Source organism: Psittacula echo (genome assembly GCF_963264785.1).
Source record: "Psittacula echo genome assembly, chromosome: 12".
Classification (NCBI taxonomy): Eukaryota; Metazoa; Chordata; class Aves; order Psittaciformes; family Psittacidae; genus Psittacula; species Psittacula echo.
The window spans coordinates 3,630,560-3,653,621 of record NC_137747.1 but is presented as its reverse complement, the minus strand read 5'-3'; the positions used below and the strand labels follow the sequence as shown (position 1 = coordinate 3,653,621).

The 23,062-nt window shown below is 46.4% G+C and overlaps 1 protein-coding gene across 1 annotated transcript; it reads right to left on the bottom strand.

The window, feature by feature from the left end:
* Positions 1-1,044: 1,044 nt before the first annotated feature.
* On the bottom strand, positions 1,045-21,386 carry LOC308226379 (plasmanylethanolamine desaturase 1-like). The gene is made up of 6 exons (XM_080628054.1): positions 21,120-21,386; positions 17,766-17,885; positions 6,665-6,756; positions 5,030-5,174; positions 4,167-4,379; positions 1,045-2,201 (listed from the first exon to the last, which is right to left on the bottom strand). The coding sequence occupies exons 1-6, from the start codon at positions 21,373-21,375 to the stop codon at positions 2,080-2,082; spliced, it is 948 nt and encodes a 315-aa protein (XP_080484180.1). The 5' UTR covers positions 21,376-21,386; the 3' UTR covers positions 1,045-2,079.
* Between the last annotated feature and the right edge of the window lie 1,676 nt (positions 21,387-23,062).

The window sequence follows — 23,062 nt, the reverse complement described above, 5'->3', positions numbered from 1 at the left end:
GACTTCCACAGTAGTGAAAGTTACCTTTCTTCCCACCCAAACTTATATTCATATCAATTCTTTAATGTAACACTAAACTCTCAGTGCCTGGAAATTAAAACAAGTAGAGATCAAACTGCAAGGAACAACTGTGCCTGCAGGTTTGGCACAGAACCACCCCTCTTCAGTGCCCAGATCGGGAAGCAGCAGGCAATAATTAACAGTATTGAGGGAGCATTTCTTCCTCTTCCTCCACTTTCAACTAAATTCATTTTGAGACTCCTATAAACACTTCTGGTGGAAGTGTTCTTTACTGTCAAAGCTACGCAGAGATGTGATGTCAACTGGGACAACTGAAATAGACAAGTTTCATGTAACGGTATAAAGTTCTCCAAGGGGTTTGGAACTCGATGACCTTCAAGGTCCCTTCCAATGCAAACCATTCTAAGGGCCTCAATCATTTAAGCACATGAAATTATTTGCAACCAAGGTACAACTCTGACTTTGGTCTGCAGAACCCAGCTCGGACACGCCTGCACCCAGCAGTTTTCACTGGAGGAGAGTTGCCAAGTTCCAACACTTTCAGAAGTTATGGTCCATCAGGATCAAGATTAGTGTAAACCCATGACTCAAAACCACCTTACTGTGCTCTTCAGGAACAGTTTGTATTCAACACAATTTACAACTAGGGAAGGCAAAGCAGTTTTAGATTTGACCATCTGTAAGTTTTCATTCAGGAAAGAATTCAAGAAGATCCAAATCACACTGACGTGATAAAGTACCCATTGGATGTTCTATGGGGAACTTAGCCCTCCCCAATCCAGCAGTTACTCCTTAGCATCCAAAGCAGAATTAATTGCACTTCTTGAAAGGTGTTGAAGTCTGGCCTAATATACTGTCAAGCTCTTAGAGAGTAGACTAGCAATTGATCACTTCAACCTAAAGAGGATGTAACAGGCTGTGAAGTGTTTTAGGTGGCTTGAATAGCATGAAGCATTTTGCAACCAGTGATCAAGTTCTTGGACTAAGCACTGACAATGCATGAATGAAGAACAGCAACAAGACTTAACAAACATGATTAGTATTATCCAACTGCTTTGTTATAAATATATTATATACATTCAAACATCACATTAAAATATTATTCCGTTACACCAGAAGAGATTAAGGCTTTATATTATTTACAGAAACAAGCAAGCACCTTAAAAAAAAGAAGAACACCAGTCATTGACAATTTCCCTTCTAACATTACAATTTGATACCTTGAGCTCTTGAATACAGCTATTTGCAATGTGCCCAATACTAGAACTATTTTAAACATTTATTGTCAGGGTAGGGAACACTTAACAGAAGACTCATCAGTGAGCACTCCGCATGAACAAACGCGAGCATGTGTAGTACTGGGTGCCCTCCCTCTTCTCAGAGGCTTCATAAGTTGAAGGCTTATGCAGAAACAGCTCAGTTCCACGTAGAGAGTAGAACAACTTTATTTTAAGGGAAATTGAAGACACTTGAGGATTCGTGGCCCACTGGTGGAGCAAGATTCCCAAAGTCTGTCCCACATTAGATCAATTCAATTCAGCATGATAGAGCTGTAGGTTTATCCATCACTAAGTGCATTGAACAGCGATTATTTTATAGGCTTCCATTATTCTGACACACTGTTTTCGTGCAGTGTACTTGGACTCAAACACACAGTGACACACTGCTGTCACTATTCTCCCTACAGGTCTTAGGCAACAAGCTATTTTTGAAGTATTAAATAATGTTGATACAACACATGTTTACTACGCCACCATGTACCAATGGAGTGACCGTCCCGCCTTCTGGCTTGCCCGATAGCCTTTTGAGACACAGTGATGAAGTACTTCCTAAGATGTAAGCAGACATGGCCAAACAGAAGGTGCTCAGTAAAAGTAATCATCTCCGTTTCAAGTATTGTTTTAAGAATTAGTTCATTTTGTTGCAGTCTGTTAGCACTTTTTAGTTTGTGCTTTAGAGTCTGTTATTTCTTTGCAGGTCTTGAATTTGGCTGACGGCTTTGTATTTAAAAAAACCAACATTGGCAACAAGTTAGGGATTGCAGAAGGCTGGCAAAAGTTACTTAATTTTCTGAGCCCATTTCATGTCATCGGCTCTTGGCTTCTCCCCGGTAACTGCTTGGATAACGTTCTCCAAACACCTCCAGAATCTTATCTTCTCTAATGGATAGTTCAGCCAACCTAAGTGATTGCAAAGGAAAAAGAGGATTAGTTTCCCATAGCATCCAAAGTTCAATGTCTTGCAATGTTTGTTTAATAACATTCTTCAAATTAAACAAGGTAGATGCGAGGGGATTGGACTACTCTATGGCCACTGCAAACCTATCAGAAAAGGAACCATCAAGCTGAATGAAGCAAGAGATTTTCCTACAACCAGGAAGAGATGGATGTATAGAGGGTTAGTTATCCCACACTTACAGAACTGTTCTGTAAGCATATGTTATACTTTACTCCATGTACACTTCTCTTACCACAATGGAAACAGTGAGCTAGAAGTTCATGTTGGAGGGAAGAGCTGAAATGCAGGATAGCGCAAGCAAGACAGGAACCCAGGAAAGCTGCTGCAGAGCCAGCTCTGTCAGCAGCAGGAAAAGAACTGCTCTTGCTGGTGATGTCTGAGACTCTGTATAGCTATTATGGGACAGAAATACTAAAGGCAGAACATTCAGGATATTCACTGCTGAAAATGTGTTTCTAGAGAGCTAGATCATTCCTAACCAGCGATAGCTACAGCTTTAACAATCTACCAAAACAGGAACTATTTTCAGCCACCTTCTGTAGTTGAAGATGTCCTTTCCCACCTCACCTGTGATCCTGCAGCTCCACTAACTCACTGTATGCTGATGCCCCTTAGGAAGTCAGCCCATGCAATTCTCCTTAAACCCAGCCAGTAACCCTCAAGGAATGGATGACTCCTTCCTGGTGTCTAAAGATGGTAGTCAGCTTGAAAGATTTAACATTGGGAATGCTAGAAAGCTCTGTTATCTGACCCCATCCCTGGCAACGATACAGTGGCAGACCTTTATGTACACAGGTCAGCCCTGAAACCAAGTATACTCTTGGGACTTGGCTATCTACTCAAGTCAAGTCACTAACAAGTGCCTTACAGTAACTAGTCATATTTCATTCGGTAAAGGTCCCTTTTAAATAGTGCATTCATTGCATATTTCTGTTGTCCCCCTCATTTCTATCCTAGAAGAAAGAGAATTGGGGCTGCAGAAATGCTTTGCTCCACTGGAAAATTGAAGCATACAATCTGCATGCTGTGCTATGTCAGACTAGTACGGTACGAACACTTACAGAAAGCACAGAGTCAACAGAAGCACATGCTTTTTGGTTTTCAAATGAGAAATGAAAGCAACTGGCCTAAGACTGCTGATAATGGCCAGGCTTAAACTTTCAGGACATAATAGGACTGAAAAAAACTCTTAAAGTGGCAAGGGTTTTGCCATCTGCCAAGTCATGCTTCTTAATCGTATCATGTTTTTACATGACATTCTGGTCACGAGAATTAGATTTGTTTCCTAGCAGAGATTTCAAAACCATCAGAAACTGTGTGTTAAAGCCAATGACAGAATGAAGAACCCAAGTGGTTTATTTCCAACTCCCCAGTAAACTTAATAACTTATTCAGGACTGTGCAACACTGATGACTGAGTATACCCGCCCATACAATGGGCATAAAACTGAATATAGATGTAAGAGGAACCTAAAGGCAGTTTTTGGCAAGCTTTCACACTCTTCTGCCCCAAATCGGAATGAATGAAGACTGAAAATCCTGAAGCCTTGCTTTAGAAATGAGCATTCAAGGTAAGCTGCACTTGCAGATGATGAGCAATTTTGAACGAACAACGGCTTTAAGACTTTAATGAACAAAATCCATTACTAGCATGAGATCACCAAGGTACCATGCAATTGGATCTCAGTACCACTAACTACCCTGTCAAGCTGAAAGTTACCTTTCAGTCAATCACAAACCTTCCCCCCACATTTTTATGCGACAGAAAACTGTAGTTTGCTAAGAGCACAATTAACTTCACCATGTCATTTTGTAGGTATTTAGTAGGCTGTCACTAAATTACATATTGCCAAGTAAGTTGCACTAGCCTACTAAAGAGAGGGTGCAGTATGAACCAGGTGGCAGTACCAGTTGTAATGCAGAAGTACGTCTCGTGTGGAGACACATGATGGATCCTGTGATGCTTTCGCGGCAGGATAATGTGCCAGTCCTGCAGGAATATGACCCAGCGTGGAAGACCAAAGTACGTGTGAGACCACTTGTGAATCTGGTTCGTCATGGTTATGAAGATGATGAGTGCAAAGACATAACACTCCCAAGGACACGTTTCATATAATGCCTCTGCAAAACAAAGATGTGTATCTTTATCATTTATGAAAAGGTAAATTTCTACTAGGAAGATGCTGTCTTGCCCAGAGAGAGATGCCTGGTGCTGCAGGAACTACCAAAGGCCCCAACAAAGCTGCTTTGGCAGAAGTACCATGAGAGCCAGTGAGCCATAAGCAATTCCAGAATGTCACAAGACAGGCTGGTAAGCAACAGTGTCTGACAACGTGCCATAAACAAGAAGTTAAACTCTGAATTTACCAACTATAAAATTACATTGATTCTTTAATTCTCCCACTTCCAGTTTGCAAGTGTTTCTATAAATAGGGAGCATTTTTACACACTTCAGAACAATGAGTTCCTCCACACACACAGTTTGATCCCTCTTATAAAAATAATAATTTACTATAACTTCTAATGCTTCCTTGCAAGACTTCAGCCACAGACTGTCTGTTGAGCCAGAGGATCTACCTGCCCCACCTTCTGGTTGCTCCACCATCAAGGAAAAAGAAGGTTTCCCTCTGTCCTCCCAGGAGCATCCTGCTTCCAAGAGCTATTACTTGTCCTCTTTCATTCACTGATTTCTCCTAGCTTCACACAGAGAAATGCTCATTTAAATACCAACACAAATGCTAAATGCACACAAGTCAGAAGTAAGAGCTTACCCGGGGAAAAAGAAACAAATTTGTAAGCCATGTTTGCCAACGGGACCAGTGTCATAAAGCAGTTGTCTCCATTGGTCTCTATAAAATCGTGTCTGGTAATCGCTGTGGGGTCAATGTGATGTTCTCTAAAGGGTCTGATGAAAGCCTGAAAAAACAAATTGACAAACATGAAACCATGGCTCAATAATGGTCTCAGAAAGAAAACTATTGAACCTCCCCAACCTCACATACATTCAAACCTATGACAGTTTGAGTTCCCAGTACAGAGCACATAAGCAGAATTCAAACTTGGGTGATGACAACACTTCAGATAATTTGATTTGCAAAGCAATTCAGTTCCCAGACCCAAATCCAGTTTTTCTTTCCTTTTCAGTTTTATTCTTCTTAGTTTTCACTTACGACCTTTAGTCTGTAGATCTGAAACCCAAAGCATTAACATCCTAATTTCACAAACAACATAAGCCTGTGACATTCACAAATGTAAGTCACTTGGTGAGCAGCATAAACCAATAAATCACTGAAAAAATAAATTCAGCCTCATAATTTGTGTGGGCTAAAAGGACAGCATTAAAGGCAAGGCAAATGACCAGACAAACCAACAGAAGTCAAACAGTCAAATATAAAACTCTCCCCTAGGAGCAGAAGTTGCATCTGAATACACAGTCACAGAGAAGACAGAGCAAACGTGGTCAGTAGGACTGGGACAGGAAAACAAGTGCACTTATTTGCCTGTAACAAACACATCGTGTACAGTCTATGCAAAGGTGAACTCTTGCTTATTGTGTGCAGTCTCCTGCAGCCTTTGTCTTTGAACTATGGCCCAGAGATACAGGGACTCAAGGACTACCAAGTCTATTAAAGGTAAACAAGAACAAGCCTAAACTCGACAGTCTTAATTCCATAGTTCTAGTTCATGTATTTCTTGATAATTACAAAGAATATCCCATATACTTTCATACTAATATTGCACTGTGAGGAGTAATTAATGGTAGCTATAAAGAAGTTTACCTTTAAGAAAGATTATCGCTTATTACAGAAGTCAGTGCACCTTCCACTAAGCACCTGGCATTTGTAGCTGCAGGGGTATAAATACACCTCAAATCTAAGACCTCAGTCATCACCATTGTAATGCTATTACCTTTACAACAGGGGCCAGTAGCACAGAAGCTGGAAAGATTTCTTACTGGAGTGTCCTCTTGTTTTACAAGGCGGCCTTTAGAGGGTTTAGCTCCAGGAACAACCCTCATTTCTCTGTGTTTATCAGCCTTTTGGAAGATCGACACTAGTCTAGCCAGGTTTCCACACTCACTGTGGCACAGGCCATTCCCACAGTACTTTGGGAAGGTCTGGGAACACTGGGATTGCAAAACTGTGTGCAAACCTTCAACAACGTGATAAAATGGGGCAGTGTCACCTTGCACATGTCACTGAGGCCAAGCATAAACATGGCACTTCTCCAGCAATACACCATGCTTTCCAGTGGAGGAGGGCTCTGGGGTGGGTGAGCAGGTTACATTGGCAAGACTGCAAGAAAGATGCAGCTTACACACACAGTCCAACGCAGCCGGGAACACTGGACGTGTTTCAGAAAAGCATTTCATAACGCTTCCAAGCATAAGGATAAGAATCTCAAACCTTTCCAACTATGGGTAGCTCCACGGATCCCCACGTATCCGCTCCCCAGTGAAACAGTCCTGATAGAAAGTCAGCCGTAATAACTCCTGCAACTTGAACAGGGAGAGGGACAGTTAGATGCACACAGCACTTTTACTGACATACTCACATTTAATGCACGGTTTATAAATTTACTGATTTAACTCTAACTTAGACATTTACAACCAAAGGAGATCTGCTCAATCTGACTAAACGTAAGGTCAGACCAACTAGGAAAAAAGAAGGTCAACAAGACACCATTTGGATGGTTACCGTGCTCATTAAATAGCAGGATTTTGTGTTTAGCCCATCTTCTACAGAAGAGCTTGACAAATCCTTACAATTGCTGGCATGGAAAACACTAGTTTTCCACCACTTAGATCTGCCCATCCTCCCTCTTCAATAGTGTTTAACAGATTACCAGGCTGTTAAAGCTATCCCAGCAGATAATGCTATCTGCAAGACCCATCCTTTCCAACCGTGGTCCCTTATGTCTGTAAACAAGCAGCACTGCACACTGATGGGTACAGATAAGCACTAAGGAAGAAGCCATTCCTGGGTACTGTGATACTATTTACAAAACAAGACTGGAACATCAAACAGCTTCAAAACTGTGGCACCTGCAATGCTGTAGGTAAGGCCCCAGAAACCACGCTATCAAGTCTCTGTAAGGGACAGAGTGCACTTGTGGTATTTGGGTACCCAGTCACATACATCACTGAACAGAGCTTGCTGCAACAAGATTTTTCTAGCTGCCAACTGCAATAACTTTAAAACCATGGTCAAGTAAGGGTGATTTTTAGTTCATGCACCTAAAAACCTACTTTTGCCTTCATGTTCTGGGTAATCTACCTACCCAAGTTTCTGGCTAATCCTGACATTAAAAGTAAGGACGCAACAGATGGCATTTGATCCGAACAGCTGTATATTTCCCAGTTAGTCATAGATGGTGTTTAACAGGCACCTATCATTCTTCACCTGCAGAAGTATCTGACTCCCAGGTTCCCAATGCCTTTAGCAATGAAGTCTCCAGCACAGTCTGAGTTATTCCCCTGCATGAGCTCTGCTGCCAGGCTGTGCTTTGCAGGAAGAAAATTCAGAGAGGAAGAAGCTGAAAAAGCTCCCTTGTTTTAAACTGAGAAGCTGGAGGAATGTGGCTGACAGCGCAGTGATATGGCTATAGCAACACAGCAATGAGCGAGATACTGCCTCAGGACCTCTGTGCTTGAGGGATTTCAGGCTGCCAGACCCTGCCCTTCACAGAACAGAGACAACAAGAGGCAGCAGTCCTAGCATCGTGCTCTGAGCAGCTCACGTTAGATTAGCCAGGTCTGGACTGAGTCCACATTTGCTGAAAGATAAAGCAGATTAAGCCTCAGGATCATTTCTACCCCCAGGGCCATCCCCTCAGGTGACAAAACCATCGGAAAGATCTTCCTGTTTACTCTGAGATGGACCACCCAGTGACCAGCACACAGCCATACCTGGTGATCCTCTGCGGAGCCAGCGCTCAGGCTCTGACAGGGAAGGCAGCACACACGTTACCTGCAGGTCTGGTTAAAGGAATTCAGCAGAAGCACGACCTAGATTTCATAGCAGCTGCCGCATCCTGTGCAAACCCACCTGGGAACTGAGTGTCTGATCCCAGTGAAAATCCCTCAAAATCACCCGAAGTTCATGCCAACTAAAGCACTCTGCACTGATCTTGCAGTCCACTGGTAAATGGGTCACAACAACAGAAATACAAAGACTGTGTGGTCAAAACATAGTTTCAAAGCAGTTCAGTTAGCAATTCGCTACTTTCATTTGGTGCTCAGGGCAGAAGGCACAGTCACTTCCTATTGGCATTGGCAGTCCTCAGAGGAGCCTGTGGGTCCATGAAAAGCAGAGGAGTAGTCACAGGGCCAGGTCAGAGTGGTTGGAACCCAGCTCTTTGGTTTTCCCTCTGGTATTTACCAAATTAGGGCTGCTTGCAGCACTCACCCATTCTAACAGAGTCTTTGCTCCTAAAACAACAGGAGCTGCAAACCCAGAGGTGATGCAGGACATTTATTTATTGCTCTGCTAATTCTTCTTCTGCACTAACTCTTTCTCTGATGTCCACGAAGCCAGGAGGATTCCTGGCTTTCTCTTCCACTAGCCAGCATTTGTTTCCTCTATGTGTTTGAAGACTTTGCTCAAGCACTGCTTCTCGTTTATAGCATTGAGGCTTTGTGATGGGCAGGGACCCCTTTTCCTATTATGATGTTAGGCAAGACAATTCTAACTCACTTGTAATCCAGCCCAAAAGTTAAAGTTGCTGTGTACTGGTTCATCTTGCTTTGATGCCAAGGCAGCACCTTGTTACCCCTCCCTCCCTCCCAGAAACTTAAAAGCAGTCTGAGATACGGCAGAAAACAACAACAAACATGCATCTTGCCCCACAAATCACACAACTTTCATTTACCCTGGTCAGGATCCAGACTGTGCCTGACCTTCCTACTCCAGGAAGCTTAGGGCAGCTGCCTTGAGAGTCCAGCTTAAGGAAGTTCTTGTGACATTGGCAGGATTGCTAAAGAGCAGGTAATTTTCAGAGCATGACAGAGGATGAGGTTGTTCTGTTACTATCAATCAAGCGTTCTTCACCTTCAGTGCACAACCATTACCTACAGTGCACGCAGCACAGCACACTTCAGATGTAGCCCTCCTTGTGGTTACCTTTTCCTTAGCTGATCCCTCACCTCTGCAGGCCTTCCCCATGCCTTTCATTTGCAGAAAGGGAGAAGAAATAAGGTTAGGATTAGTGTGGCATCTACTACCCCAAAAGGTTTTCTTTTCAAATTACAAATCAATCCCCACTGCCGAATCCATTATCTAGTTGGCCCAAACTCTTAAATACAGCCAGAGATACCCCATCCTTTATGTATCACTTCACTGTACTGAACATAACTCCTTTTTAAGCAGTAAATTCTATAGACTTTTTTGTTTCAGGGCACACACTTAAGCTACAGTGAGACAGGGTAGAACACAATAGCTTTTAGATCTGCACCTAGCAGCTGAAAGAGCAAAGTGCCTTGATTCAGGGGGAAGATATCCAAACAACACTCCACTTTGCAACAACTAAAATACCATTCTTGCTGAGGCAATCACCCTATTAAACCCGCATCCCCTCCAGCACACTGCATTATCAGAGCTTGAAATAACAGCAGGAAGATCAACAGAAACAGAGGCAAAATACTGACAGTTCCATAGATATTCCGTGTGTTACTCCGATGCCAGCTGGTAGAAAGCTAAGAGGAAAGAATGAAAGGTGCCTGAAGCAGTGCATTATACTAAAGCAGTATAGAAAAAACCTAACAACCAGAAACCTTTGTATTCAGCTGGACTGCAGAAGGGCTTGCTCACTCTGCAGCAGTTGCGTATGACACGTTGTAACAAAAGAGACAGAACTGAACCAAAGGTTATATATATAGACATGACTAACATCATAACACTTTATTTGCATCCTGTTTCTGGGCTCTGGAAGTACAGACAGCAATGTATTGAACTCAATATTCTCATATACCTACCACTGTCTTCAGGTAAAATGAGAAAAGCAAGGCAGAGGTGTCCAGCTACTTCTCTAAGGTGGTATAAGAACGTGATGCTCTCTCATCAAGGTTGGGAGGGTGACAGAATTCATGTTCAAGGCTGTCAGTCTGAAGAGTTTATTATAAAGTCAGAAAAAGCAGGATATGCAGAGTTTGGATACCTGTGAACTGCAAACCATGGATTCACACACTCATGAGAAGCAAGACCAGTAAAGCATTAGAGAAACACAGCTCTGTGCACATTAGTTTTACTGCAGCCTGCTGAGCAGTGGGATGGAGGATCAGCCCACCCACGGCTTTTATCTGAAGAGGAAGTGAGCACTCAGAAGACACAGAAGGGGAAGAGGGCATCGTGGTTAAGAAATGAGCTGCAGAACTTGCTCAAAACATCAGGATTTGTTTTGGATCTTAGGCTGCTGAAGGAGAGGAAAAAGGCCTCGCAGACAGGGAGACTGAAGGTGTGCAAATGAATCTCAACCAGCAGCAGATGTTTTGAAGTAAGTGAACACATGACTGATGCACACATTTGCTGGAATGGCTGCTCTCTTTCAGCCACTTGTGATCCTTTGCACGGGTGAGCCCGCAGGCACAGCAGCACCCTTGGGACACCACAGAGAGAGCGGGTGCCTCTGCTGTGAGTCAGGGGACGTGCCAGAGCATGACTGTGGCACTCAGACACCCAAGTCACCTGCCAGGCCATGCTCAAAGGGCTCCAAGAGACACTGCCCAAACATGCAGTCACAAAGATGCCTTTGCTCTTGCTTGTGTTCTCTTCAGAAACAGGTAAAACACAGGGGCTTGTGTCACAGAGAAGCCCCCACTCCTCCTCTTCCTTGCTTAGGTACCAAACTGAGGATTACAACCTGCGGCCTCAATAAAGAGCCTCTCTCGTGAACCAGTCACATACCACTTCCTGCAACCTGGCTGCTCCCAGTGCGAGCGAAGGAAGCCACATGAAGTGGGACATTCGAACACCTCGTGCCTGCAGAGACAGAACTATTTTGCATGTTCTGCAACAGCAAGTTGTACTTCACCAAAAGGTGCAGAGCCAAGTGTAAGCCTGGCTTTGCACAGATAGAATCGTCACGCTGTAGCCCAGAAGCCTTGCAATAGAGTATATAAAGTTTCATATTCACTGTAAGGACTGACTTGGTTAAGAGTCTCTGGAGAGGAAAAAAACCCAGCATAAGATGTTATTAAATAACCTGATGCTATTGTGCAACATCATTGAGGTCAGTCATTTGTAATCAGTGACTGTTCAAACCAGTTGAATGTTAGAGCACTAAGGAACCCGAGGAGTGGCCAATTCCACAACAGAAAGATTGGTTTCCTAAATAATCAATATGCTAAAGCAACATTGCTTTGCTACTTATATGCTTATAAAAATAAAATGCCTTTGTCATCTGCATTCCACATTTAATGGCTTTCAGCACAGAAAAGGCAGGGCTTGACACTATGGCAAGTTATGAGGCAAAGAAAATCCCATTTCAAGAAGTATAAAGTGTAGCAGCTTAAAGGCAAAAGAGAAGAGTTAATTGTTTTGGGTATTTAAAGCTGAGAAGCATTCAGTCAAAACTGGACCTGAAGTGCAAGGAAGCAGAGAACACAGCTGAACTACGAAACAAAAGGGCCTGGATATATTATTATATGCATTAATTAGATTATAATCGGGTTTTCAAATAAGCCATGTCTATAATATGTACGCTCCAGAGATGGGAAAGGTCTATCCTGAGTGGCATGTGCTTATTTCGCAAGACTGGCACGCTACTGATACAGCAGACATTCCTTCTCCTTCCACTGTATGCTCCAGTTACTCCCTGCTATGGGAAAGCCATACAATCCACTGCCTCCCAGCAACACCTCCCAAGAACCAGGCACAACTCTCATACCTCCTGCCTCACCTCTAACTGCAACAGACCGGAACACCGGCCTCAGGGCAGAAACCACACAGCTTCCAATACTGCCAGAGGCTCCCAGGAAAAGCACATCCCCAGGGAATCGGGGTACCAGCTCTGTCGGAGTCAAACACCAGCAGATCCTAAACATGACTGGACTAAGAATCACTACCTGATAAACTTAATGATAGGAACCACGTTTTATGTTCACGTCCTTAATCATTGCCTGTTAACCCAAAGCAAGCCCAAAGCAGCTATTTCTCCAGCTGATGGAGTGCTGGTTAAGCACCCATCATGTTTAAATGACCAAATCTTGACAGCTTTACCTAGGCCTCAGGTTCTTACACAAAAAGTACCATTGTGTGTACTTCTTTTCCCTGAAAATACATTACTAGAAAAAGAATTAATCACTTTCTTCCGGATGGCTTAATAGAACAGAGAGCAATGATTACTGAATGAAACCCAGGACAGAGCGCGTTTTCCCTCACTGAAGCCCCCATACTTTCATTAGCATGACAGATCAAACTGACCCTCTGGTTTCACCCACTGCAAACACCCCCAGGAATCCCGCAGGGCGAGCTCAGCTCTCGGCAGCACCAGGAGCTCTGTGCAGGCAGGTTGGCACCCACAGACCTGAACATTCGCCTGGCGCAGGACGCAAGCATCCATAATCTCTCACCAAAGCGGATCATTCTGTCACCACTCACTCTAACCCACTCCATCAGGGCAACACTCCAACATGGGTTCATGTTCTGAAGTGCATGAGGCACTACTCCAAGTCAACCAGGGCCACCGAGACCTATATTAAACCGAAGTCCCTTGCAACTTTAAGAGAGACCTAGACAGCTCGGCAAGCACACAGAGCTGTCTTTGTCCCCGTCCTGCTGCTGACATAAGGAGCAAAAGCATATTCACTGTGCACACAAGGGGGACAGCACAGAAGGAGCCATGTCACCAGCTTCCCTCTGCTCCCAGGGTAAACCAGCAGGGAAAAGGGCTCATCTCTCTCCATCAAGGTATGGCCTCCATCCACTCTGCCCCAGAACTCTGCTGGCACAATGGAGAAGTTCATCCCCTAATCCAGGTCTCACAAAGAACAGACATCACCTAGCAGGGTGCAAAGCGTGTACTCCATAATTCCACTGTCACGACCAACAGCCTCCAGCATCTATTGGTGCCAGAAAGGCTATAGCCCAAGTTAACACACACAGCACTACAGAATCTATCGGTAGATGATGACGGTTGGATGGGGCTTTGAGCAATCTGCTCTAGCAGAAGGTGTCCCTGTCTGTGGCAAGAGAATGGAACCCAACGAGCTTTAAGGTACTTTCCAACCCAAACCATTCTGTGATTCTGTGACATGACACAGATTGTGTCAGGACAGTGCAATTGTTATTTGTGCAATGCAACACTGACTCAAAGTATCCACCTTTAAGAGATGATACAGTTTAGGCTGGAAACCACAGAGTTACCAACAGATATGAAGTAACTGACAATAGCTTCAGGGAGCGGGTGAGACAGCGGGTGACAAAGATTTGCCTTACTTGCACCAACGCTGAGCTCAAAGATGATTTTCCTTTGTTAACTGAGGGTTTCCCTGGCGTCATTTCAAGGACCTGTTAAATCAAGATTTCAAGTGCAAACTCATTTTAATGCACAAATCCAAAGCAAAGCGACATCGCCACAGTTGTGTGTCACGCTGCAAGGCAGCAGGACGCTGATGCAGGGGCGCATCAGTGCACTTCATAAAGCACTGATGGTCTCTAGAGCGCATTTACTCCAACGTGTGCCAGAGCTTTCATACATATTACACACTCATCACTTGGCTCTGCAATGCAGGTAACCAAGCACAGCTCTGCAGAGCTGTTCAGGCTTGAAACAAAAAGGTTCTGGGCCTTGATCAGAACAAGTTTCTATTTTGAAAGTGAACCAAGTGATTTCTTTCTGCTCCGGCCAACTCACAGCATCTGCTATACTGAAATGTGTACCTCTAACGGGCTTAGGAAAAATCAGTCCCCATCTCTCAAGTGATCATTAATTGTATCTTGTGTTGTGTCATCAGATGTTTCTAAAGAGATCTGCCCTACTTGGGGCAGTTCTTGGGAACATGAACAGGTTACAACACAAACTTAATGATTGCCTTTGTAAGACTGCAATAAACAGGATCCGTTAAGAACAAACACGGCTGCAGATGGAAGTCAGATGTCAGAAACAAATCACCCAACTTGGAAAAAAGGCTTTAAAACCCTGTAAGAAGACATGAGGAGGGAGGGGAAAATGAAAACCAGAATCCATGGTGTGATTTGCCAAACTTTTCATCAAGATGCTATTAATACACCACATATATACACACACACAGAGAGCTCATGTATACTGAATAACATGTTGGACACCACAAAGTCACCTGAGGGTGTAGGGGATTTCAAACCTAATCTCACATGTTCTGGCAAGGCTTTTCTGCTTACCACAAAGTGACACCTAGGCCAGCCTTGTCCCCAGCACTACTGAGCTGCTCTTCCAGGGGCAGGAGCTGCTCTGGGTCTGCAGCACCGCCAGGATGCTGTCCTGCTGCAGTGGGACTGCTCGGGTATTAACCCTCCATCACATCAGCTTTCCGACCCGAGGCTGCCCTGGTGTTCACTGTGTGCATGTGTGTGTGCAAATAAGGTATAACATTCAAATCTACATCATTGTCAGCTTGTATGAAAAGGAGATTTTTCATAGCTTCTGAGCAGCAGAAGATACTCAGAATAAGGCATGACTGGAGTTAACACAAACAACAAAACAAATCCACCCTCTGCCCACTTTCTTTTCTCTTTCTCTTTTCTTTTTGACAGTGGGGAGGGGAAGGGAATGGTCTTCCAGAGATAAGAGGCTCACATGCCTCTTCCTTTCCAGCAAGATCATCTTTAGTCAGCACAAAACAACCGAGTTCAAAAGCTATTCTAAACCAACGCCATAAAGTTCGCTCCTCACAGCCCCAGTGCCGGTAGGTGATTCAGCACAGCAAATGACAGCGTGCCACATTGAGTTCATTTCTCAGCAGCCTGCTCACATCACACAAGGAAGTAAGTGCCTTCAGACTGCCAGTAAGAGGAGGATTGGATCTTTCTGTCCTAGGAGTTTATAGATATTTACAGCATTACCTATGTTACAGCTATGCCTTTAAAGGCATGAAAAAAAGAAGCTATAACACAGCCTTTAACCATAGATACAGGGTTTACCTAAGGTGAAGAGATGCAGAAGGTTCAAGCTACTCGATATTTCTTAAAACAAAGCACATATTTACATAAGAGTACACAGAGAGTCCCAGCAACACATCCCAATGAACAGGTCTGTGCAGATCAGACCCAGCCCACTGGATCACCAATCACTTTCAAATTCCAACACACGATCTAGAGCCGTGTCTTTATTAGCAGAATGTTTAATTTGCCATCTCAACTCAAAGGTCAACATTCCAGTCTAAGCTTCATGAAAGCTCTCAATGGGAAAACATCTGACCATGTCTGTAACTCAGTGCTCCTTATCTCAGCCACTGCACTGCATTGCAGTGCATAGGAATCGGGGCATCTATGGAGATGAGTTTCACAAAACTCAATTCATAGGGGTAATTAGGCTGCATTACAGACATCATTCACACTTTACCTGGAGAAATGATGGATTGAAGACAGCAAAACAAGATAGCACAGAGCACTTATTATTTTATTGAACTAATTTTTGTACATGCTATCAGTTATTTCCACACTATTTACACAGAACCCAGATTCTGCTGTTTTAATCATTCACTACTACTTAAATAATATTATCAGTGAATTGGCTGCATTATCAGTTAAATTGGTAACCAGGATATCAAGCTTTTATCAATATTAACATTGAGATGAAAGCCACTTGCAAACAGATTGCACCACAGGTGCAATCATTACTGCTTCTCTTGTCTGCATCTGAGATAATTATTCTCCATTCCTCCCAACACCTCCGCCTAATCAGCTGAGAGAGGGTAAGATGAAATTAGGCCAAGTGAGCTGGTGTGATTTGTAGCGGAAGTCTGCTCTCCCTCAGCCCCAACAGAAAGCAATCTTTAAAGAGGCATCAGGAATTACCTCTTCCCAGCTTTGCCAAAAATTCACGGCATCTATCATGTATCACTCTTTGAACCTGCTGCTGTGTTTTGCTAGTGCTTGGTTGGGGTTTTTTTATACATATAATTGCCAACAAGTACCATTCTCTTCTAAAACACACAACAATTCACACAGTTTATAGACAAGTTCCTTTTATTACGAAGCACGGAAGCTGAACACCTGTAGCTAGCTTACGTGGTGTCCCGATGAATGACACCATTTGGCCGCCTTTCAGTTAACTGGGAAATCATATTAAAATACGTAAACCTTTATGCACACCCAACAGAAGCTGCTAACACTGCATTTAATATTCATCACAAGTACAGTAGAAGACTGCTGAAATGCTTAGTTACTATTCTCTTCCCTTTCTCACCCCATATTAGACTCTAACCAGAAAGTTATGAGAGGTATGCACTGCAGAGCTGGCTCTTCAGATTCCTAAATTTAATCCTCTTTCCTTTCCCCACATCACCTCCCATCCGCACATAACCACACAGCCACCAGGAACATTTGCTGCCCAGATAATGCCAACAGACTGAGCAAGCCAAGCTGCCCACCTGCTGCAGCTCAGCCTGCTCCACTGCCCTCTCTTCTGCCTGCTCCCAAGAAAGCTTCTGTTCCACAGCGTTTCAACACCATCCCAGTAACACAGGGCTCATGTAAACACAGATACTTTAGGTTCCAAGTGTTAAGCAACATTCAGGTTGTATTTAGGTTTAGGCTTTGAATGATGTAATGAATGTTGTGGAGTCCCTTTTCACACCCAGGTTATTCCAAGACAAGATTTTCCTTCAGCTAATTCCATGCAATTCTTCATTCTATCAGTACAGCTGTACAGCATCATACTAGAATTCTTTACTAGTTCTTCCTCTCCATCTTTTCAGATGAAATCACAAACTCACACCGCATCTACACCAGCTACTTCTGTACTAACAACTTCAATACTTCTACACATCTAAGGCAGAGATACAATACTGCACTTGCTTGCCTACGCTCCCAATCAAATGAAGTAATAAGAGATCAACAGTCACATTTACTGCCACAAAAGAGCTGCATTCAGGACAAAGGCCAAACTTCATGTTTCAATGTGAAATCACAACACTCCCAAATACCCATTTTTAGTTCTTGGCCTCCAGAAATAATTGGGCTTTTGCTTTCTGGGAAGTTCTTGTGACTATTTTTGTCAATCAATGTATTTTGTTTCCAGATGAGACAGTCGTAAAAGCTTTTCCCCTCTCGGTAGCCCTCACACTTGCAGTGACTACACAAGAACACCGCACTGCAGTAGCTATGCTAAGAACTTCACGTTTGAGACATAAGAAGCCACTGAAAAAGAGAAAGCACTAGAAATTTTTGCAGATGGCCTCCGTTTCAGAGGCAGTGCAATTGCACACACAGGAACGTCCCTGTCCCTTTCAACAGCAAGTCAAGCCTGAAAGATCACACACTTGTTCCAGCATTACAACAGGCTTGTTCATGGCAGCGAAGGGCTTCTACTTACAGATCCCAACAATCACTGAGGGCATGTGTTCCAGGCGCAAGTAGAAGAGAAGATTGTAAAAATTGAAGCAGATGAGAGCGAAGCACAGGATGACCGAGATCCACTCCTGCAGCCTCTTTCCTGTTGGGGAAGAAAAGGAGAAAAGCCATGTTTTAGTTTATCTGAGAGGACATTTTGACATCTGCAATAATACGGACATTCCACTGCCTGGATGACTGACTCCATTTGTCTGACAGGGAACCGAAACAGAAACTTACTTATCCACAGGAGGTGTGCATATTTTATTGTGCTATTCTTCTTCCTCCAGCCACCCTTCCTTCCACCCCTTCCCTGTGCCCTTGCCCAAATAACAGGGACAAATCAGACATCATCCAACATTGTCCTAGTTTCCTTCCCCCTGCGGTTGCTGGCATTATGCTCCTCCGCATCACATCCTTTTTCAAATCTCCATTTCATTCAATATTCAGTGTTGCTGGGATGGCTGAATATGGGAACAAATTCCTGGCTTCAGATGCCCTGTAGTTAAGTCACCTCATGATCTGCAGTATTTAGAATCTCAGCGCTTGTAAATAAAGCTGCGGTGTTCACAGGAAAAAGCATTATCTTGTATTCTGCTGACCCTAGAACTGCTTTCCTGACATTTGAGCTATACTTCTGAAGCTTGCCTAACTCCCTCAGCCTTGTCTTTGCCTTCCTGCTACCAGGCATAAGCCTACAACCTCTCAACCATTGCAAGATGAGAGGAGACAGAAAAAGCAAGCAGAAAGATCTGTCAAAAATAAAAATCTCTCTTGTACCTTGCTGTACCACTACCGTATCTGAACAACCCCCTCATTTATTGCCTATAAAAAGAGACATATCAGAGTATGGTAACACTTTGAGCATGCAGATTAGCAGCAGAAAGCTTCTGCCTGTCAATCACTGCTAGAGCCTCAGAAGGCACTGATGCCAAGAGCAAGAGAACACTCAGTATGAGACCCACATGGATTAAGTCATCAGAAACAGACCTTTAATGCCTAAATCCAAGATGATCTGAGTTACCACCTTGGCCCAGAAGGGCCCTGGCTGTGGTTATCTCTTGACATGCTCAGGAGCAGAGTGCTCATTCTTCACCTGTTTCAGGGGCCAGACAGCACAACTGCCCTTACCCAGGGCCTTCCAGAGCAGTTTAACCCCACTGACCATTCCCACTCTCTCCTGCAGCCTTACACACTTTGTACCACTCCAGTTTTGAGGCACAGCAACACGCATGGGAGCAGTCAGTAAGGACTATGTGCAAGGTGCACATCCTCTCACAGGAGCAGAGGCACACTCACACATCTGGCACGTGTTCAGGACAGGAGTTTCTTTCCTACTACTCCACTACACTGACCTACTGCCTGATCAAATTTCTCCTCCTAAATGCTAAATCAAGTCCCTCTTCTCAACTATCCTGTGCAGTGGAAAGGAAGCTAGGAACGCTGAAGGAGGATCAGTGTTCTCCAATGTGCCTACAATGCAACATTTTAAGGCAGCGTGAACAAAGACCTTTAGAGGCCATAAGTGTACAAACCAACACCCTCTGCAGTAGCAGAGGATCCGAAAATTCAATTAAGACACAAAGAACAAGCATATTTCCAGGCAGCATCAGGTGACAATGTGGGAAACTATAAAGAGATCCCTGGAGTAATGAAAGTAAGAGTTAATTAACACTCCCTGCATAAGGAAACCACACCCTGATTAGGGGAGTGAAGTGGGTAGATCCTCACGGAACAATTAGCTGGCTGTGGGGAAACACTCGCTCCTTACTAGCAGGTCCCAGGAGTTCAGTCGAGGCAAACAGCTCTGTACTCTGACCGTGGGATTCTAAGGTGTCTGTCTGGAGATATCCAAGTCCAGAAACGCAGGCCCAGCTCTGGACAGACTGAGGGGGCGAATCAGTCAAAGGAGCAGAGTCAGCACCAGCAACTTGTGCTCGGATCATGGGTAATGGTTTGTGGTGGAAAGGACCTTAAAGCTCACCCAGTTCCAACCCCCTGCATGAGCGGGGACACCTTCCACTAGACCAGGTTGCTCCAAGCCCCATCCAAACTGGTGCTGAACACTGCCACGGATGCTCTCAAGTTTAAAAGTACACCCCACCTGAAGGAATAAGGTGCCAAAGCCACTAAGTATATGCTTAAAGAAATAGTGGAAATACTGCAGAGTCATATTCACCCTGCACAATTATATGTAATCGCCGCTCTTAAGACTTCCTGCTCAGTAGTTCATCATGTGCTTCCACCGTAGCACATATTCTGACATTGTTTATGTAAGTTATTTATGTAATACCAGAAAAAAATGCACATCTAATCCACCAGCACAGCTCACTGCTGATGGGTATCGCTATGCACATGCTGCTCCACAGCCTTCCCAGGAACTTACGTCCACAGCTGAAGATAAGAACAGCAAATTGTTTGGGGAGGAAAATCTTTTCCTTATGAGCAAGAGCACAGCACAATCGTAAAGCTGGTGCTTGCTTGTGTGTAAAGCACCGGAACTGGTCACTGCCTGGATCAGAGCTGTGCCTCTAGACCAGCTGAAGGGCATCACACACCACCTTCTCTCAGGGCAAGGAAGAGGTGACCAGTGCAAGCTGAAATGGGCAGACTTGCCCTGAACAGTCTGGAAAACTGGCAAACTAACGGATGCCTTTTTTCCTTATCATTACTTGGCTCTACACAAGTAAGAACTCCTGCTTTTCCAGTAATGGCCTTGAACACTCAAGCTAACGTGTTCAGCTGACCTGCTGGAAACCACAAGATGGAGAACACTTGTCTTCCCTTTCCCAATCCTTCACCAGCAATGGCAGGAATACCTGGCAGCACTCACACTGAGCTAAAGACAACGACATATTCCATTTAAGGAGTTTACAGCTATTTCCAAGGCATAATCACAGCTGTGGCTGACAAACAGCAAGCCTCAGGAAGACAAGGCCAAACCAAAGCCTCAAACATCCCCCACCCAGTTCTGAGGTGCCAGAAGTATCTCAAGTAGCCACCAAGTATCCTGAAATGAAAGCTCCTGTTGTTACTGTGTGTAGCACCCGAGTTCGCACGTCCGCGTTCAGATAAAAGGTGACGGCTGCGTGAGCATTTAAAGGGCAGAGCACTCACGCTGGGCAGGTTCTCGCTAGGGACCCCCACCACGGCAGCGCAGCCCCTTCCCAACCCGCCTTGAACCAACCGCGCTCGCCCGCCCTGCGCAGGCCACCAGCGTGCGGCATCGCTAACCCGGGGCTCTCTGCAGCCCCGCCGGGATGGGCCGGGCCTGGGGGGAGTCCCCCGGCGTCCCTTCCCCCGGGCCCCCCCGTGCTTCTCCCGCCGCCGCCCTCACCTGGGGAGTAGAGCTCGGCCAGCTCGCGGGCCCCGGCGTGCTGCGCGCCCCACCGCCGGCTGCCGCCTTCGGGCTCCTCCGCGGCCTCCGCCTGCGGCCCCGCCGCCTCCGCGCGGACGCTGTCGGCGGCGCCGGCGCTCGCCATGGCCAGGCCCCGCGGCGGCTGCGGCTCCTGAAGGCCGGCGGGGGGCGGCGGCGGGCGGCGCCCAGGGCCCGGGGAGGCGCCCGGCAGCAGCGCTGCGGCCCGCGGCAGCATCGGGAAACGGGGCCGCGCCGCGCCGCTGCGGGAGGGGCGGGGGACGGGGGGCGGGACGGACGGGCGCGGCTAGCCACGCCCCGGCACCGCCTCCCGCCTATCGCCGGCGCCACTGCCCTGCCGCCGGGCCAATGGGCAGCGCCGCCCGGCGCTGAGGAGCCAATGGCGTGGCGGCAGGCTTCGGCGGCGCATCTGGAGGCGCCCCGCCCCGCCCCGCGGGCCGCAGCCGGCTGTGAGCGGCGCGGTCTCGGCAGCGCCCTCCCGCGCTGCAGCCCATGCAGTGCCTTGCGCGCCCCCTGGCGGCGCGGCTGCCCCGGGGCTGCGGGGAGCCCTGGCGGTCACGGCGGCAGGCCGGTAACGTGCCGTGCAGCGCCGCCTTCGCTGGTGATCAGCGGTCCTCCGCCCACCGGTGGCCCCAAAGAAACCCACCGCAGGGTGGGAGAGAAAGCCCCACACGATGTCTCAGTACCAGAGTGTGTCTATGAACGTGATTTCTGCAACAGACTTACCTGGATATCAGATAAAATGGCACTAAAATAACAAGTGTTTCAAATAATTAAACAGGTTCCACTTAAACATTTAAAATTGATCCATTTGCAGTGGGCGAAATACTAAACCAGGTGTCTGATTGATCACAGAATCATAGAACCATGGAATGGTTTGGGTTGGAAGGGTCCTTAAAGCTCATCCAGTTCCAACCCCCTGCCACAGGCAGGGCTTCCACTACAGCAGCTTGCTCCAAGCCCCTGTGTCCAACCTGGCCTTGAACACTGCCAGGGATGGGGCAGCCACAGCTTCTCTGGGCACCCTGTGCCAGCGCCTCAGCACCCTCACAGGTGATACTTGTGCCAGGTCCCTGGTAGGTTTCCTGACACATCGCTTCACTTTCAGGGTGCTGTTTCCACCAGGCACTATGCCCATGCGGTGCCAGACCCCTGCGGTTCACCCTTTCTCAGTGTGCGGTGGCACTACGGCTGTGGCAGCTCTTGGTGGTATGATTAGAAGGTGTCCCTGCCTGTGGCACAGAACTGGATGATCTTTAAGGTCTTTCCCAACCCAAACCCAAATCATTCCATGGTTCCATGGTCCTGCACCTAGGACAAGGCTGCTGAGACTCTGAACAGAGCTCTGCACTAAAACAGTGTTTCCGCAGGAAAACCTGTGTGCTCTTTGGGGTGATAAGGGCTGTATAGGGACATGACAGACCACACTGCTGTGCGGGAAGGTCCGGAAGAGCTGCATCCCTGTCCGGTTTGTTCAGGGGCAGCAGACAGCCAGGCCCTGCCGTGCTCCCGGGGAGCAGACCGGGAGGTGTGCGGGCGGCACAGCCGGCGTGGCGACGGCGCGGCTGCAGAGAGGCCTCGGGGCGAGCAGCGTCCGAACACTCGCCCGGCGCGGGCTGCCGGTTGCCGCCAACTGCCCCGCCCCGGCCCCGCCCCTGGCCCCGCCCCGGCCCCGCCGCGCGCCGCTAGGTGGCGCCCCAAGCCCGGTGACGGGCCGGGCCGGGGAGGGCGGCGCGGGCTGGGTGCGAAGCCCGGTGCCCGCCCGGCTCTGCCATGACCCCCGTTCAGCCGCAGCCATCCCGGGACGGGGACACGGGGACACGGGGACACCGACTCCCGCTGGTACAGCCCTGGGCAATGCCTCACCCCGTGACTGGCACCTGCCAGGGCACCTCGAGCTCCTG